Below are 18949 nucleotides of genomic sequence, written 5' to 3'. Positions count from 1 at the left end.
AAACACAGGGTCCCAACTTCCAAAAAAGGAAAGGGGGGAAAAAGCCTTCAATATCATCTAGCCCAAGTGCCTCATTTTGCAGATAAGGAAACTGAGTCTCAGCTCCAGGAACTAATTAGTGAGAGAGACAAGATTAGAGACCATGATTCAAAGTCTAATGAGAGGTAAGATAACAAGTTCTGTAAGGAGAGAAAGCTGGCCTGGAGCAAGGGCAGGGAGAGGCCTGGCAGTTGGTGGGAGTTTGCTAAGTTTGTTAGGGGAGAGGTCTGGGCAGGTGTTCATAAAGGGGCAGGAACAAGGGCAGCACAGAGGTGAGGCCGTGATTAGTGGTGAGGGCCCAGCCAGCTGAAATGCGGGCATTCTCCTTGGGAGCTGGAGGAGGGAAGTCTGGAAAGACCCCGAGGGGTGAGACAGTGGAAGCCCACCCACCCCACAGGGCAGGGGGCTCAGTGCAGGGGAAGGCAGGTGAGCCCAGGACTCTGATCCCAGCCTTACCTTAAGGCTGTGCAAAGTGAGGAAGTGACTCAAAAAAAAAGCTCTGCCCGTGGATCCCTTCACCTGTAAGGCTGGGACAGGGGACAGCACCAAGCACATCTCATAACTCTTACGAGAGTTAAATGACCAAGCAGAAGTGTGGCTGTTGGTTACACATGCACGCCTTGCATGGGTGTAGGATATGACAACCAACAAAAGCAAAAGAGGCCATGCCCCGCAAGGCGCTCCCACTCTACCTGCAGGAGGCCAAAACTAGGCAGGCAGACAAATGAGAAAATTTTCTGGCAAGATATGCTAATGCAGAAGACAAAACGTGGTTGAGGATAACGCCGGAAGCTGCCCAAGCACCTCAGCAGCGTGCAGCGGACCCTCCACCAAGGCACACCGCGCTCTCCCAGGCTCCCTGGACTGGAAATCCACACTTTCTCCTCCAGCAAAGGATAAAGCTATAGAAGCCTTGGGAGCCATAAAAGCCTGGAGTAAAGCAGTGACAAGGCACCAACACAAGCCAGCCGCAAGAACTACTTCCTGTGATGACTCTCTTTGAGGCTGAGTTCTCTCTGCTCCAGCGAGGGCCTCTGCCATCGTCCACCCACCTGCAACTGGCCACTCCTGCTGACCCTTCTACAGACACTCGGTGTCTTTTTGTCACCTGTGAGCACCTTTCCCAAGCGTTTTCACCAGGGCTGCTCAAAAGAAGCAAAAGATGGCCCCGTTTCACTTCCCCTGCTCTGCCTATAGTGACACTAATGAAATTACATGAACCGAACGAACACCTGGGGAAGAAACCATCTGCTTCATCCCACTACGTCAGTAGGATCAGTGTTGTTTACCAGCAAGGTCATGAGGACGGGACACACAAAACCTGCCCAGGGACCTTTAGGGGAGAAGGCCCTGGGGGCTGGAGGGAGGAGGGATGTTATTAACCCTTGCCGGGAATCACTTTGTTTCACAACCTCTGGTTGGAAGAGAAAGGTGCATATATCACAAACCACAGGGTGAGGCTTATCTGCACAGTGTTTTCCACATAAAGATGATAAAGCGCCACGCAAGAAGTTACTATAAATATTGTTTTTGAACTTTCCACTCTGCAGAGGAAATACCTAAAAAGACTATCCAAGTTCAACAGCAAAGGTGGCTGTGGAACTAGCTACGCCATGGAAAGAGTGTGGAGCTCACTGCCAAGGCCTTTCAAAAGGTTAATCTCTTAAATAATGATGTTTAAAGTCTATAAATAACGACAGACAACCATGCAGAGTATGGTTTGGTTCTCTGTGCCGTGACACAGTCACAGGATTTGCATTTAAAATGACTACTTTGCCTGCCTCCATATTTTAAAACAAAAGCGGTAAGAAAAGGCCCAGGAAATCCAATCCCCAGGGAAAGGACATCTGGCCACATGCCCTGCTCCTCTGTGTGGCAAATACAGCTGAGCAGTAAGAATTCACTCACTGGGGACACCCATCAAAGGAGGTATCACGTGCGGGTGAGGAGGACACATCCAGGGTCAGACAATGGCCTTGATAAATTCTCAGCAGAAAGTTCTGGGCCAGAGTTTTAAAGCAATTACAGAGAGAGTCTCTCACAATCCTGCAGTCACTTTCCTCCGATCACCGAGGAATGAGTCACCACGGCCGGCCCTGACGCCTTCCAGCTGCGAGATGGCCTGGCTGTGGCTGTTCTTATACAGCATAAGGTAGCAATTTAGAATCAGCTCCATCAATAAAAACGCTGATATCTGGCTTTCTTACAGCCAATTAAGGAATACATCTGTTGTCCAGGGGTTGAGAAGGAACATTCTGACCAAACTAGAAAAATAAAAATAAAGCAAGAATGGATGAGGCATGTGAAAACTAACAATGGTATTAATTCTACCTGTAAAATAAACTCACTCTAACATTCAGTCCGTAAACATTTAATTACTACCCACTATATGCCGGCACTGTGCTAGACACTAGGGACACAGAGGCAACAGGCGACCCCTGCCCTGAGACACTGGCAATGCTGTGCAAATGCCCATTGATACTATTAATCATGTGTATTAAGCTCTTAGCATGTGCCAAGAATTGTTCCAAACACTTTATTTGTACTAACTCCTTTTTATTTTATATAGTATAAGGTAGGGTTTATTATTAGCCGCATTTTATAAAGGAGAAAACAGATACAGAGAGATTAAATAATTTGTCCAAGCTGAACAACAATCAGTAGGAGAAGCTGAATTTGAACCCAAGCAGTACAGCTCCACCCTGGTAGGTATATGAGTAAAGAGCTCTGCAGGAAGGAAGAAAAAAACCCAGCCACCGCCTGAGGTAGTAGGCATCTCGGTAAAACTGATAGGGCTTTTGAGGATGCATAGGAGTTTACTGGAAAGAATAAGAAAGGTTCCTTCCAGACAAAGGGGTTACAAAAACAAAGCACAGCCATCAGAAATTATCAAGAAAAATAATTTTAAAAGATGAGAACACACTTTTATTACTACTTCTTAGGCAGGAAGTTCTTATATAGTTCCTAGCTAAATAGTAGCTAGGAATGGAGTCGTGATGTTGTCCGGTGTTGGGAAACTGAAGTACTGCAGTCGAATACAACACAATGATCCCTGTAGTTAACACATGTGCCAGCTCCTCAGTCCAAATGGTTATGGGAACACCATTTAACAGAATGTGTTGCTAGAGACTTGGGCTCAGAAGCCCTTAACAATACCAAATAGGAAACACTGAAACTAAATACCTTGCTGAACCGGTTTGGTGACAAAGAGAGAAAACTGGGGAGGGCCCCATGTTCCAGAAGGCCTAATTCCAACAGGACATCAGGTGTTCTCCTCAACATACCCTACAATCTTAGATTAGCAATGGCTTTGTTCACCAAAATACGAAGATGTTCCCAAGTGCTTGAAAGATATGAACACCACAACAAGAAAATTAGAAAGACACAAAGGTTGTTTGCAATGTGCGATAAATTGGTGGTTTTAAACATAGCTATTTTGAGTTGATCTTTCCAAGACACTTAATGTTAATTCTCACTCTCTGAACACTGTTCTTCGAAATAATTTACTGAATCATATCCCATGAATAATTAAATGAAGGGTCACCAACGCTAATGCCCACTATTAAATTTCAGTCATTCTAGCCAACAGGAATCACAGACAGATAGATTGTCTCCACTTTAAAAACAGGTGTGTTCCCAAAGTTTGTTAAGTTGGCCGCTTGGGATTTAAGAGTTATTTTCTTCCCCCACAAACAATATTAGATGTGATGTCTGGTACCCAAAAAACTAGATTTGAGGCGTGCTAAGAGTTCTCCGGATCTGACCCAATGTGAAGGGACATGCGATCACAGCTCTAGCAAGCCCGACATGCACCGCTTCTTCTCTTGCCTGGGGAACAAGACATGCTCCAGCTGCACCTAACAGGTGGTGGCTCCTCGACCTCTCGCAGAGGCTATTTGAGGAGGAGGCTGTGGAGAGGAGGCGGCAGGGGCTCCAACTGCAGAGAGGGGCCAAGGCTGCTGGCGCCTCCTCTGCCTGGCTCCCGGCCACGACGCTGCCCCTTCCTGGCCCCTGGCACAGTGAGCCTCTTCGTGTCTAGGACTGCCACACTGTGGGCTTGGGTCCAGGCTGTTCTACACCCCACACCCCACCCTCTGAGGCCGCAAACATGGTCCCTTCTGATTTCCAGCTGTGAGAACACACACATGGCTCTTTGATGAGTTTCTCAGGACTTTTCTTGCTAGTAATCTGGACATAAGTGGGACACACACACACCAGTGGAAGAGAGGAATTGCCTGTGATAAGCAGATTAAACTGGAATCCACCCCCAAAACCACTCTCCCCTCCAATTAAAAGTCTATATGTTACATACATAACATTTACATACACACATGTGTTATATATGTACTTGTACATATGAAGGTCATAGTAAAATTCAAGTGGCGAGGCCACTGACAGCAATGGATGGGCGGTTCACATGTAAATCTAAAACCCAGAGAGCTCAGAACCCGAATGGGTCCTCAGGGCTGCTGGGGGTGGGGAGGGAGGTGCTGACACGCAGGCCCCTCCGGCCACGTCTTGTCACTGAACTCAGGAATGAGATGACTTCCCCCCATGCCAAAGGCTGCCCACACACACACTTGGGTTCACAGATACACTCCCAACTTACTGGAACTTCAAATGCCTCCTGGGTGTCATCCAGCATCTGGATTTTGATGGACATGAGTTTCCCTGAAGGGGTTGGGGGCGGCTTCTGTCCACGTTCCAAGGTACTGATCCCCGAATTCTCTGGGGCCCCCAGCCTCGATCCTGGGGTCGGCCTCTGCTCTATTTCTCCCATGATGAAAGTCGCTTATAGAATATCTGCAGGAAGCAGTGAGAAAGAGAAACACATGAGAAGAGGAGCCTCCCGTAAACCACTTAAGCAGTTCATCATCTTCTTCCCTTGATACAGGAGTTCCCCTGAACCACCCCCGGGCAGGAACACGCTCTGTCCCCTGCACAGGAATCACACACGGCGAGGCTTCAGTTCACTCCCTTACAATGTCACCTTTAAGCACTCAAGGCTTGGAAATATTTTTGCATATTTTATACTTTCGCATATTTTTGCATAGTGTTGCATATTTTATTCTTTTCTAGTTTTACAGTCAGCTCTTAATTATTCAGCGTCTACAACGAGCAAGGCAGTACTTTTTACACATTAGTCTGGTGGGAAGATGATAAACAGTACCTAAGCCGTATCATTAGCATCCATTAATTACCATTTATGGGCACAATAACATCCTAAGTAACATGGGTATTATAAAGATAAACAGGCAAAGCACACACTGTGGTGCTCGAGCTTATAATCTGAGTGAGGAAATGAACACACGTTCACTACAGACACAGGCAGCATAAGGCAGGCTCTTTTTTCTCAATTTCTACTGCTCGATTCTATTACGATAACCTCCTAATTCATTTCTCTCCTGCCACCCACCCCTCCAACTGTTCCCGCTTTCCCAAAAAGCCATTCCACATACTGCATTTAGTGTAGACAAAGTTATTTTCCTAAAAACACAAAACTATCCTCTTTTCTCCCCAAATAGTCCACACCTCCCCCTCCCCTCTCCCTGCCTCTGTCTGGCTCCAGGTCTTCACGTGCATGGTGCCTCTCTGGCTGAATGCTTCGCCCTCTTTCTCCACCTGGAAACTTCCACTGCTTTAAAACTCAGTTGGAGTGTCACATTCCCACACCTGGGGCAGAGTGCACGTGCCACTGTCCCCTCTGCTCAGGACTATGTCAGAGCCCCCGTGTGTTTCCTGCCTACCTACCCCATGGCACTGTGATCACCCGAGAGCAGGAACCAATCTTGAACATTCTTTGCATCTCAGCACCTCCCTAGGCATGACGCCTGGCATAGACTGGCGTTCAATGTTGGCGGCTAACGACTGGACCACTTGGCCGGTACGTTTATACATGGCTGCGTATTATGTGTCAGAAGAACACAAGGGAATCAGATTTCCAGATGAGATGGGGTGGTTAAAGCAGGAGAAGACTTCCACCATGGAGAAGGTGGGAACCGAACTCGATTCAGTCTCAAACGTTCGATAGTACTTGGAAAGAGACAGGAGACATGCAAGGAAAAGGCATTCCAGGGAAGCAGAACAGCATCAACAGTATTACAGGATAGAAATAAGATGGCGCGTGGGAAGGAGAGTGAGAATCAGTGCCAAAGAGTTAAAGATGTATTTGGAAATAGTCTGAAATCAGACAACAGAGGACTTCAAATGCCTGGCTAAGAAACATGGTCTTTATCCTCTAGGCAGCATAGAGCCACTGAGATAAGAATAAAGGCACAACAAAAAAAGAATTACAGAAAGATGAGCCTAAAGATGGTATAAACTATGGAAAAAGAGAGATGGGAGGGTGGGGGCTGGGGCGTCCAGTTACAAAGGGACCGCAACAATGCACACTTGATGTGACAAACTGAACAGCAACAATGGAAATCAAAAGGTGGTTAATTTTTCCAACTTGGTGGAAAAATTAACTCGATGTTGTTAAATGGTTAGCGGAAGAGGAGACAGAAAGCCAACAATGATCAGAAAGTTTTAAACTGGGGCAGAAGGGAGGAGGCAGGAAGGGACGGTGTGAGAGTTGGCTTTGGGACACTGTTCAGGGTTACAAAGGGACATCCCACAGGCTGTCAGGGAGGTGGGGCTGGATCTGGGCTATGGCCCAGGGGCCACCTCGCCGCACCAGTGAAAACTGTGAGGATGAATGAAAGTGGCTGAATGTGGAACCAATAATAGGAAAAGAACCACTGTGCTCAGTCATGAAGGTCATTGGAGAAAAAGGATGGGAAAGGGGAACGGGAAGACAGACCCAGGGGGCACTCACCCACAAAGTTGCCACAGAAAGGTGCCACAGAAAAGCGCCACGGAGTCACCTGTGGTGCCAGACAGAGCTGAGTGCTGCAACTCACTCACCTCTGAAAACAAGTCACCCTCCAGCTCTTCCCCTCAGGAAAACCCATCAGGTTGTAAATCTCATTTTATAGGGTTTTCTTGCCCAACTCATTCTTGTCCTTCTCCTGAAGAGTCAGGTCCCCACAAGTTTCCCAACAAGCTTCTCACTCTCCTCTTAATGAAACCTCAAACGTTCTCACCACAGACATGAGGGCTGGCCCTGAGGTCTGCAGATCAGAAACTGTGGGGTCACATCAACAACCTGGCTTGGTGACTCAATCACCAGGACCTAAAAAGGCGTGTCCTTCAATGGGACAGGGAAAGGGCGGGATCACTGTCCAGGAGACACCTGACTACTTATTTCTCCCACTCTCACCTTCCCTAATGACTCTCCACCACAGCCTTTTAAACATCATCATTCATTCCTTGCATAATCCTTTACGACTGGGCTTCTACGACAAGGCAACGCTGGTTTCAGACCAGCCTTTCTGAGAACTCCTCCCCCTTTTTTGAATGCCTGATTTCACAGATCTGTTACACAAATGCCCTTCTCATTTCTGCCCCAAATAAGCTTTCTCACCAAAGTAGAAAAGAGATCAATACTGGTTCAATGAATCAAATGTGGGTGGTGACATACTCATTATGCAGTCAGTTGTGTTCAAAATAATCTTCATAAGTCAGGCAAAATTACTTCCATATACATTTTCTGTTTATTGTCTCATGGCTAAAAATAAATGCAACCTCCAGAGAAAACTATGCCATCAGTCAAGTTCACCCTCCCCGTTCCCAGACTCCTCTGTGCACTTCTCCCTACTTTGCTGAGAACCCTCCCTGCCCCTCACCTCGCCTCGCCTTCCCTGCACTCGCTGAAAATGGACAGGCCGTGCACTTGGTCATTTGTGCTGGGCTTTGCTTGGCCTCCTACCTCTGAGTCGAGGAGTGGCCTGGATGTGGCTCCAGTGCCCACCCAGGGAGCTCACCATGGCAGGAAGCAAAGGGTCTATTCACCCACGTCACCCCAGCTCAAAGGTGCCAGGTCCCTCCCCCACAAATACATTTTCTCCTTGTCCTACCTAAGCAAAGAGCAAGACCCGTCATCCTCTTTTCTTTCCCTCTTGCCAAAGATCCCCCAGTAAATATATATTCTAATTTTTAACGCATTGTCCTTTAAAAATCTCATTGAGTTAGCAATTAACAGATATTTCGCACCTTCACTTCCTTTTTCTTTAGTCCTCCAATGACCTCATGCCTGTATTATTTCTACTTCTGGTTACTGACGTTTTAACAAAGTATGCCACGCTTTCTTTTTGTTATCATACTTGCATGCAGACTACTGCTGTACATGGAAAGGTCTGTTTAATTCAAGCATAAATCCAGCCAAGAGTTTTGAGTCGAGGATCCTAAGCACGCCTAGAGGGCATCTCAGGAACGCTGGCAAGTCGCTGGCAAATCGTAAATGGTAACCACAATGCTCGGTATGTAAACTGGTAAGCCCAGCGACACAATGCCATCTTCTAGGTAAACAAATCTAACAAACCTAACGCTATAAATATTAATCCAGTGTATAAATATTAATCCACACTCTATTCTGACTTTACCTCCATTGACTTCCTTGGACCTCTGAATTCCTTGAGGAATAGTCTAATATTTCTTTCTTTGTGATGCATTACTAGTAGGTGATCGTTCCTGACCTCAAAGTAAAAACTGTTTGCAAAACTACTTTATTCCTTAGCTCTATTTGAAAAGTTGCTTTAAAAAAGTGTCAAGGCTCTTAAGCAGAAAAAAGATTAAAAAAACTAGAGTTGTCTTGTCATAAGATCCTGACTTAAAGGCTTCCTCTTGGAATTCACCCAAAAACAATAAGTAGCAGGCAAAAAAAATGCAAATTCCATCCCTGAGGACACTGGAAGACATCTGTAACCCCAAACCACAAAATGTGAGAAAGAGTTGCCAAACTGCAGTGAAGGTCAGAAGGAAGAGAAGGAGAATGCTTGCAGAGGCTGTGCATGCTGCAGATCTCAAATGAAAACGGCAGACACATTCCCCCAAATAAGTAACAAACCAGCAATAACTTTCCTGGAACAAGGATAGACGTGCAGCTTAGCACGAACAGTTTCTTGGGCACAGTGCAATATGAGTGAGAAACCACACCGGCAGCCATATTTGTAGGAAGCAGTCTATTGCTGAGGCAAGGTAACAAGGACAGAGACCGCATTAGCAACTCCACCAAGGTTTACTACCAAAGTCTAAGCAAGCAAGAGAAAAGCAAAGGTTGAAAGGATCGCGCACGTGCGCGTGTACACACACACACACACACACCCCCCACCTCAGGTTGTGATGACTGCTATCAGCATGGGACGTGGCTGTCTGCTGGCCCACCTGAGACTCCTGCAAATACCTAGTTCATAAAGAACTCACCTAATAACAGAAAAAAAGACCTTTATGAAGATGCTCTAAGAAAAAAATGAAAGCAAATGACAGATCAACACCCAAAGAAATATTACGTGCAACAAACTAAAATTCTGCCCAAACATATTGTCATAAATTAGAGAACTTCATGAAATAACTGATTCCATAGACAAAAACATAAGAAGATTTACAAGAGTTCAGGGAAGCTATGGGAAGGCATCAGCAGGAAATAAAGAATGAGAAGGGAAATGGAAGAATGAATAAAAATATCACCAAAATGCAGACAGCTGAGAAGGAGCTAAAAGGAAAGATGCATTGGTGAAAATACAAGGGACTTGAGGGCAAAGATTGAGAAAAGTGAGCAAGGTATTTAAAACAGGGAGAACTGATAGCTATGGAAGACAAAGAGAGGTGATCCAACATAGCACAATCAGTGTCCCTAAAGAAAAAAAAAATTAAAGAACGGAACAAAAAAAATTTTAAGTCCTAATTGAGAAAAACATGTCAGAAATTAAAGACAATTCTCCATAATAAATGAATATAGCCTATCCTAGGAATAACTACCATAAAATGATCACCATTATGGCATTTCCTGAGTCATCACTGGTGTTCAAAAGTAGAAAGGAATCATTTAGGCACTTAGGCAAAAGTTCAAATAAAATATGAGGGGACAAAATTTCAGATTTGCTCACAGAACATTCAAGGCTTAACAGCCAAAAATGTCCCCAAAGAAATACAAAAGAACCAAAACTTTAAACACAGCCAAACTTCCATTCAAATATAATAGCCAAATATTTTAAATAGGCAAGAATTCAGAAGAATGTTAGCCAAGTTCTTCTTGAAAAAACTACTAAAGGATAAACTTCAGCAAAACAAGAAGTCAGTGGTGAAAGAATGAAAAACAATTCTTAGCAAACTTTAAATTCATTTATACTGTAAGAAGACTAAAATAATTGTAATGGCTGCAGAATATCACATGATTCCTGACAACGTATAAATAATACAGCTAAAAAACAGCAGAGAAAGGAAGAGAAATGATGAGAGGCATTGTAAGTTAGCCATTCATGTTTTAAAACTGATAATAGAATTTAAATCTCCAAAGATGTACAGATGGTTAGTAAGCCCATGAAAAGATGCTCAACATCATTAATCATTGAGAAATGCAAATTACATCCACAATGAGATATTTCACACCCACTATAATGGCTATAACAAAAAAGACAGATAAGTATTATCAAGACTTTGAAAAATCTGGAACTCTCATACCTTGCTGGTGGCTGGGGGTAACATAAATGGTGCAAAGACTTTGGAAAACATTTTGGCAGTTTCTGAAAAATTTAATCATAAATTTACCATAGAACCCGGCAAACCCTTCCCCTATTAACCCAGCAATTCCACTCCTACCTATCTCCTCCACGATAGATGAAAACATATACCTACATGAGAACTTGCATGCAGATGTTCATAGTCAAAAATTAGCCAAGCGGATAACCCAATAACCCAAATGTTCATCAACTGGTGAATGGAGAAACAAAATGTGATACATCCATGCAAGGGAACATTGTTCAGCAACAGAAAGAAACAAAAATGCTGACATGGGCCACAACATGGATAAACCTCAAAAACATTTTGCTAACTGCAAAAAGAGTCAGATGCAAAAGACACCAAAGCACATGATCCTATTTATATGAAGTATCCAGAAAAGGCTTTACCAAGATGATAAATATTCAGAGAGTAGTTGCCTGGGGCTGGGGCAGAAGCTGGGATTGACAACAAAGGGTAGGAGGGATTGGGATCTTTCTGGGGTGACAGCAATGTTCTGAAACTAGATTGTGGTGAGGGTCACACAACTCTGCAAATTCGCTAAAAACCTTTATATGCCTGAAATAGGTCAAAGTTATAATTTGTATAACTTATACCTCAATAAATCTGCTAAAAATGTCTGTGTGTCCATGAATATTCTTGAGAACACACACAATCTGTCCCTCCCCAGGGACAGAGAAGTACCTGGTAAGAGAGCTGAACCCCATGAGACAACCTGCCTGGTCAGGAACCATAGTGAGAGGGATTGGGAACCCACTGCTCACTGTATGCTTTTTTTGGACCTCTTTAATTTTGTACCATATGCATATATTACCTATTCAGAAGTAATTAAACAATTTAAAAATTTTACCTGCTGAAAGCACACCATCCTGCTGCCCACTCCAGCCCATTTAGAGCATGAATCTAACAAGGCGAAATCAGTGAAGGGAGGCAACTACCAATCAAAACAGGTTGATGAATAGGAACTTTTTGCAAGACAGCTTTTGTTTTTTCCTTTCTAGATGTATTTATTTTTTTTAAATATTTTCTTATTTATCTTTTTTTTTTTTTTTTTTTTTTGAGACAGAATCTTACTCTGCTTCCCGCCCCACCCCCACCCCGGTCGAGTGCAATGGTGTCATCATAGCTGCAACCTCAAACTCCTGGGCTCAAGCGATCTTCCTGTCTCAGCATCCTGAGTAGCTGGGACTACAGGCGCATGCACCACCACACCCAGCTAATTTTTACTATTTTTAGTAGAGAAGGGGTCTCACTCTTGCTCAGGCTGGTCTCAAACTCCTGAGCTCCAGTGATCCTCCCGCCTCGGCCTCCCAGAGTGCTAGGACTGCATGTGTGAGCCACCACACCTAGACCCCTTTCCAGTTTTAAATAACAAGCAATTAAAAAATTCCAGGTTAAGGAAAATTTGTAGCAAGTTGTTATTCACAGGAGAAGCCCAAGAGGTCGATTTGCAGGAAAGCTGGGTTCTAGAGCCCCCAAAGCACTTCTAAGCAAAGAAGTGTGCGTTTGCCATTCTGTGGCGAGGAGAACAAAGCATGTCTGACACTCAGGAGAGCAAAGCACAAAGGGTGTGTGACAAATCCCCAACAGCTTCCTTCATGTGGCTCTGCACTTGGGAGCTGAAACTTCCCGGTGACAAAGCCACCTTGTGCTACTGTTCCCTGGGGAGCCCCAGGAGGAGGGGAGGGAGGAGATACAGCAGAAATGCTGCCAGCCAGGCAGCTCCTCAAGAGCACAAGCCGCTCAGTCTGGCTTTTCACAAGGAGTCAGATAAGGGATTTTGAGAAAGTTCAAAAACAGCTATCTGTGCGGATAGATTTGCTTATTTCCAAAAAGTCTGTGAGCAAGAGGAACAACTGCAGATCAACTGTTTTACATCAAGCAGACACTTCAAAAAGAGGAGGAACGCTTCAGCCTGTTTGATCACTTGGGAAAAGGAGACCAGGATATTAGCTGTCCACAAGTAGGGTGCCTTTATGTCACCAGCAAGAAAGGAAATGAGAATTAGCTGCAGAAACTAAATAAAGATTATTTCTTCACTGTCTCTCCTTGGCAACCCCTGTGTAAAAAAAAAAAAAAAAAAAAAATCTTTTTTTAAATTAAATACGCTATCTTTAATAACCTCAACAAATCTCCAGAAAGTACTTCAAGCGAAACTCAGGGCAGAATAGAAATTCTTCGATTTTTATCACTTTCATAGAAGTTATTTCAAATGTTCGGTTTTAACCATATCCCTTTCTACTCAGAAACTTGAGTCTAATCAGTATCAAGTTAAACGTAAAAATTCCCAGCAAAGCATTTCAACAATCTGCCATAATGTCTCTCCTTCTAACTCAACACTTCCTAATCCTCCGGACTCCACAGCGCAGCGCACCTGCCACCTCCCGGCTCTGTGCTTTTGCCCCTCTGATTCTTCCTAACATACTCTCTTTAAGTTGGTTCATGGGGACAAAGATTGAGTTAGACAGAAGGAATAAGTTCTAGTATTTGACAGTACAGCAGGGAAATTACAGTGAATGATAATTTATTGGGTATTTCAAGATAGCTAGAAGAGAAGATTGGAATGCTCCCAACACAAAGATAAATATTTGAAGTGACAGATATCTTAATTATCCTGATGTGATCATTGCACATTGTATACAGGTATCAAAATATGACATGTACCCAAAAAATATGTGTATCAATTTTTAAAAAGGAAAAAAAGACTAGAAGGGAAAAAAAAAAAAATATCCAAAAAAAAAAAAAGAAAAGAAAATAATCTCTTCTCTGGCCAGCTCCAATATCACCTACTCCAGAAAGCCTTTCTGATCTACTCTTTCAGGGGGAAGAAACCCCCTCACTTGATCCTTCCTGGGGTTTTGCTTGTATTTGGCTAATAACTCATATGCTTTCCAGGCCTTTCCCCTTTCCCTAATTGCCAGGTAGATTACAGGTCCTGAGGGCCAGGGAGGGGTCTCCCTTACCAGGGAGTGTGACATCTCTTGTTTCTGTGAAAGACACAGCCCTAGACTCAAACTGGGGGGTCCTGGACTCAGGAACTGTGAGAGCAGCACGCCAGTCACTTTACTCTGGAGGTCACCTCCCTTAGATCATAAATCCCTTACCTAAGAAACAGAGTGAAAGAGCCTACCGTGTACAGCAGTGGTTCTTAAAAAGTGCTCCAGAGTCAGCAGCACCAGCATGGGGCCCTTTAGCAACGCAAATTCTCAACCTCAGCCCAGGCCCGGCAGAATCAGAGTGGGGGTGGGCTGTCTGGGTTTTAACAAGCCTTCTGGGTGCCATGTAGGCTCTGGTCTGAGAACCCCTGCTCCACTCCTGAGGATCTCAGTGAGGATTAGCTCAGGAACAGTTGTAGAACCACCTGCCACAAACTAAGCACTTACTTGGTTGGATCACTTCACCAAGAAATCATCTCTCTGCCGTGTTTCCCATAGCACCACATGCAGCAAGGGCCTGATTTTTTCCATAACTCCTGGCAAGAAAAAGTGGTATTCCTTTTCCAATCAACTTTTAATTTACACTCTAACCTTGTTCTAAAAATGACTTAAGTCAATCATTTTGTTTGCATTTTCACTGATTTGGTAGAGCATATTTCCTTCATTAAATCGACATGCAAAGACAAAAGTGTGATTCATGGAGGTGGAGGTAAAAGGTACCAGAAGGAGAAGGCTCATTTATTCTGGTAGAAAATTCAGGAAACCAGAAAAAAAATTTCCAATAATTCACATTTTAATGATGTCAATTTCTTGGTGATTCTGAGAAACAAGCTTCAAACTTTAGTTCACCCCTCATTCTACCTCTAAGTAAAACGTCAGGGTAAACAAAATGTAAGGAGAACGGTGGTCTTCGGGTTTCAGCCTCTCTCAGTGCCACACCAGCAACGTCCCTGCAATGTAAACAGAGGCACATTTCTTAGGCTGCAGCCAGGCTCACTCTACTTAACACACATCATTCTCTTCCACTCACTAAAGAAAGTCTCTCTAATTGACACCCGTCGGCCTCTCCAAATATTTGGAGAAAGCACCCAACCCTTGCCTGGCCCATAATGAGGATGCAGTCTATCACTGGGTTTGCTTACTCAATGCCTTTGAAAGTAACAAACATGTTTAAAGCATACTGTTGTTCAAGTGTCACAATAATAGAGATCATCACCATTAACAAACATTTATAAGGGCCTGTCCGTTCCAGCAACAACACTGAGCACTACACAGGACACAAAGTAGTGACGTGGCACCACATGGTTTTGTCTTTATGGGATGTACAATCTGTCAGGCAAGAGAACAGGTACTCAGAGATAATTGTTGAAGGCAACATGTTTACTTCTGACAGCAAGTATTACGTGAATTTTTTAAACCTCAGAAAGAGAGGATGCCACTTTACTGAGGAATTGGGATGTCAGCTAGTCCTTGACAAAAAAAGGCTAACAGTTCTTAGGTGTCCTATACCAGGAGCCGTGCTGACGGTGAAGCCAGACTAACAAAGGTGAGAAAATGGTGAAAAGGAAATGAGAAAGGTAGGTAAGAGGCAGATGTTGGTCAGCTTAAAATAACAGGCCAAGGAGTCAGACGTTCCTCTGATGGATCAGAATGAGAGCCACTGAGGCTTTTAAGACAAGGTGAAACCATGCAGTTTTAAGAACAAAGCCTGTGCTGGCTGGGTGAGGTCAATCGGGAAACATCTGTAAAACTCTATGCAAGAAAAGATGGTGATGACAATGAGGAGACAGGAAAAGGAGGCAAGTCCTGGAAACACTTTGACAGTAAGAACCATCAAACGCAGATGACAAACCGGATGAAGACGACGGAATTATGGGCAAGTCCAGAACTTAGATGCCAGTGAGAGACAGAACAAGGAAGCGCTTCGATCCATGTGGCTGACTGAGGTGACTGCAGGGCACCGAGGGAGGATGTCCAGGAAGGTTCTAAAGGCCACTGCCTCCATTTCCCCAGCTCCCCCACCACTACCTCTCAAATGATTTCTCCAAAGTTCCACCCTGGTGAGCTGAGCAGAGGGGCCTTCATAAGCCACCCACACAGGAATCAGAGGGCACACTGACAGCGGGTCACACCTCAGAGTGGGAGGCTGGGAAGAGCACAAAAAGAAAGGACCAAGAGGTGGGCTGGAGCAGAGACACTACTCACAGGCAGGGAGGGGAAGCCTCCTGAGAAGGAATCCCGATTCTCAGTGCTGGGAGCACTTCTAGATAGTATCAGTGACAGCCCCTCCTCTCTCTGCTGGGTGAATCCCACAGTTACAAAACACGGAGCTGAAAATCCACTGTAATATCCTAGCAGAACCAAGGAGGCAAGAGCACCAAGCCCAGAGGCCCAGCCTCACTGGGGCTGCACGAATGAGGACTAAGAAATGTCGATTTATCACATTTGAAGTTCTGACTCAGGCAGGGCAAAGGCAATATATGTAACTTAAACATTTGTACCCCCGTAATATGCTGAAATAAAAACAAATAATAACCTAAAAAACAGGAAAAAAAGAGGAAAAAAAAAAAAAAGAAGAAACATCCATTCATTAGCTCTAGTGTGATCATGCAGTCACTGCTACAAAGAGAAAAGGTTTCAGTGGAGAAAGGGAGGAAGCAGCCAGACTGATCATAAATGTGGATAGCTAATATTTCAGTCTGTACTTTTTTTAATGAATAGACTTTATCCATCATTTCCGCCTTCCCCACCCTGCCTCCTGACGATCCCTCATCTCTTTCCTGTCCCCATGGGTTTGCCTTCTCCACAATGCCACACAGCTGGAATCTTCGGCCTTCTCAGACTGGCTGCTTTCATGAAGCAATATGCATTTACACTTCCCTTATGTCTTCTTTTTGTAGCTTGATAGCTTACTTTTTACTGCTGAATAATATTCCGCTGTATGGATGTACCACCGTTTATCCATTCCTCTGCTGAAAAAACATCGCAGCTGCTTCCAGTCTGGGGGCTACTCTGAAATGCTTTTCAGTTACAGCAATGAGAGCAAGTAGATGTTACCTCCAAAGGTAGCAGAATGAGCCTGGGGTTAGAAACGAGAGGCACAGAGCCCCCGGGCTCCCCGGACAGACAATGTGCTGTCAGTATCTGGCTCCTGACAGGTAATTTGGCTGATCTCACAGGTCCTGCGGGATAACTTGCCTCCTTTACTTCATGAGAAAATAACAGCACTTAATAAATAACTAAAAATGTGTCTGGAGAGTTACTTTTTAGGAAAAAAAAAAAAAAAGGCACTAGGTATTTTCCTTAATAAACTACAAAGAATCGTTCAATGTGTTTCCAAATCAAGTCAGCATATTCCGAACAGCCTCATTATTTAATACGGAAGTTTTCAATAAGAAATTCTCCTACCCTCTACCTCTGCTAAAGGGCCAAACGCTCTGGAAATGACGCGTAAGAAACATATGCCAAGATTTAAACACATGCTGCATCGTGCGTAATATTCCACTGACATCTATTCTGGAGTAATGGCATGATTTTACACAACTTTAAGAAAAGGGAAAAGCATTTCCTAAAGCTTACCAAATCCAATGCATGAGAAACAAGAGGGCTTCCTTCAAGGTGGGTAAGGAAAAGCAATTTCTATTAAGCCATTAAAAATTAGACTATTAAATTCTCTAAGTTTCAATATTATTCCAGAAATAAACTCTCACCATTATTATAAGCCAAATGATATAATAAAATACAAGTGTGAAGAGTATCACATTCTGGAACAATTCCCCTAGAATTAATGATTAATTACAACAGTGAAATGTCAAGGAAAAAACAGTATGTAATAAAGTGAAATCCCTTGTGAAAAAAATGAGAAAGTTTAAATGTCAGCCTGGTCGATAAATAAGGTATTTAATTAAACGATGTTGCCTACTAAAAAAATTAACATCTATGAACAGCACACGTTGTTGCCATGGACTGCTGGAAGGGAGGGGAAGTGACTTAGATTTAGGCACCATCTGATTGTCCACCAAGCTGGAGTCATTCCTCAGCATGACAAAGAAAAATCACTAGCCGAAGGGGCCTGGTTCTAATCCTAATTTCTGACGTTTTGAGTGTACTGTAAAATTAACTTTCTCTCCTGGATTTTAGGCTTCTCATTCATAGAAATGTGAAAAAAAATAAAAGAATTATTACTTTAACTTAACCAAAACTTACGCAGTACTTTCTATGTGGCAGCACTATTCTAAGAGCTTTAAAAAAAAAAAAAAAAAAAAAGTATTTATGAGACAGGGTCTCACTCTGTCACCCAGGCTGGAGTGCAGTGGCATCATTATAGCTCATTGCAACCTCAAACTCCTGGGCTCAAGGGATCCTCCTGCCTCAGACTCCCAAACAGCTGGGACTATATGTGCGCAACACCATACCCGGCTAATTTTTCTATTTTTCTGTAGAGATAGGGTTTATGTTGCCCAGGCTGGTCTCGAACTCCTGGCTTCAAGTGATCCTCCTGCACTGGCCTCCCAAAGTGCTGAGATCATAGGCATGAGCCATGTGCCCAGACCAACATTAACTTATATAATCCTCACAAGTACCATTAGGTGGACACTATCATTGACCCCTTTTACAGGTGAGGAAACTAAGTAAGGCACAGGAGATTAACTTGCCCACAGTCGTCCAGCTAGTACATGGCAAGCACAGGACCAGATGCAGACAGGCTAGTGCCACAGTGCTCGGTCTCAACCCTCACACCATGGGCCCTCCTGCACATGACAGTCTCTAAAGTTGTCACCCGCTCTACCATCCAGTGACCTTACGATTAAGTCATTTTATATGCAATCATAGAGTCTCCCAAACCTCACCCCTTTTCTAGCACAAAGGTGCCAATCAAACTACTGAGCAAATCACCCACATACTCTACCTGGGATGCTCTGAAGGGGAAAAAAAATCTATCAAATCATCAAAATGTTTACTAAATTATTACTACACCTATAAAGACTATGGGGTACTGTCTTTTTATGGGTCTAAATTATAAATTTTTAAGTGTCTTAAAACCTTTCCCACTTCCATTAGCAAGGATTTAGCACAAACACTCTATTGACGCAACAGATCACAGGACACACTGAGCACCCGCGAAAGACGCCCACTGCGCTTCTGTCCTTACGCAGTCACAAAGGCGCTCCGACAACACTCGAAAGCCCTTGCTGAAGTTTGGGTCAGAGCTAACCACACTCAGAGCACAGGCAAACTCACTGCTCTTAAAAGTAGTTTAAAACTGCAGAGCTTCGATACTGACAGACACACAACAGACACTGGCAGGCAAAGCAAAAACAAAAGCCCAGGGGAAATACGAAGATAACCCTTCCTCT

General features: G+C 43.9%; 1 protein-coding gene across 2 annotated transcripts in view; it reads right to left on the bottom strand.

Moving 5' to 3' along the window:
* FARP1 (FERM, ARH/RhoGEF and pleckstrin domain protein 1) overlaps positions 1 to 18949 on the bottom strand; it is a 262046-nt gene that overhangs the window by 201462 nt on the left and 41635 nt on the right. For both annotated transcript variants that reach the window (XM_069467589.1, XM_069467590.1), the window contains exon 2: positions 4649 to 4842. In XM_069467589.1, coding sequence (XP_069323690.1) covers positions 4649 to 4819 — 171 coding nt within the window. In that variant the 5' untranslated portion in view covers positions 4820 to 4842. The remainder of the gene's footprint in view (positions 1 to 4648; positions 4843 to 18949) is intronic.

Source organism: Eulemur rufifrons, chromosome 4 (genome assembly GCF_041146395.1).
Source record: "Eulemur rufifrons isolate Redbay chromosome 4, OSU_ERuf_1, whole genome shotgun sequence".
NCBI lineage: Eukaryota > Metazoa > Chordata > Mammalia > Primates > Lemuridae > Eulemur > Eulemur rufifrons.
This window is presented reverse-complemented; position numbering and strand designations above follow the sequence as displayed.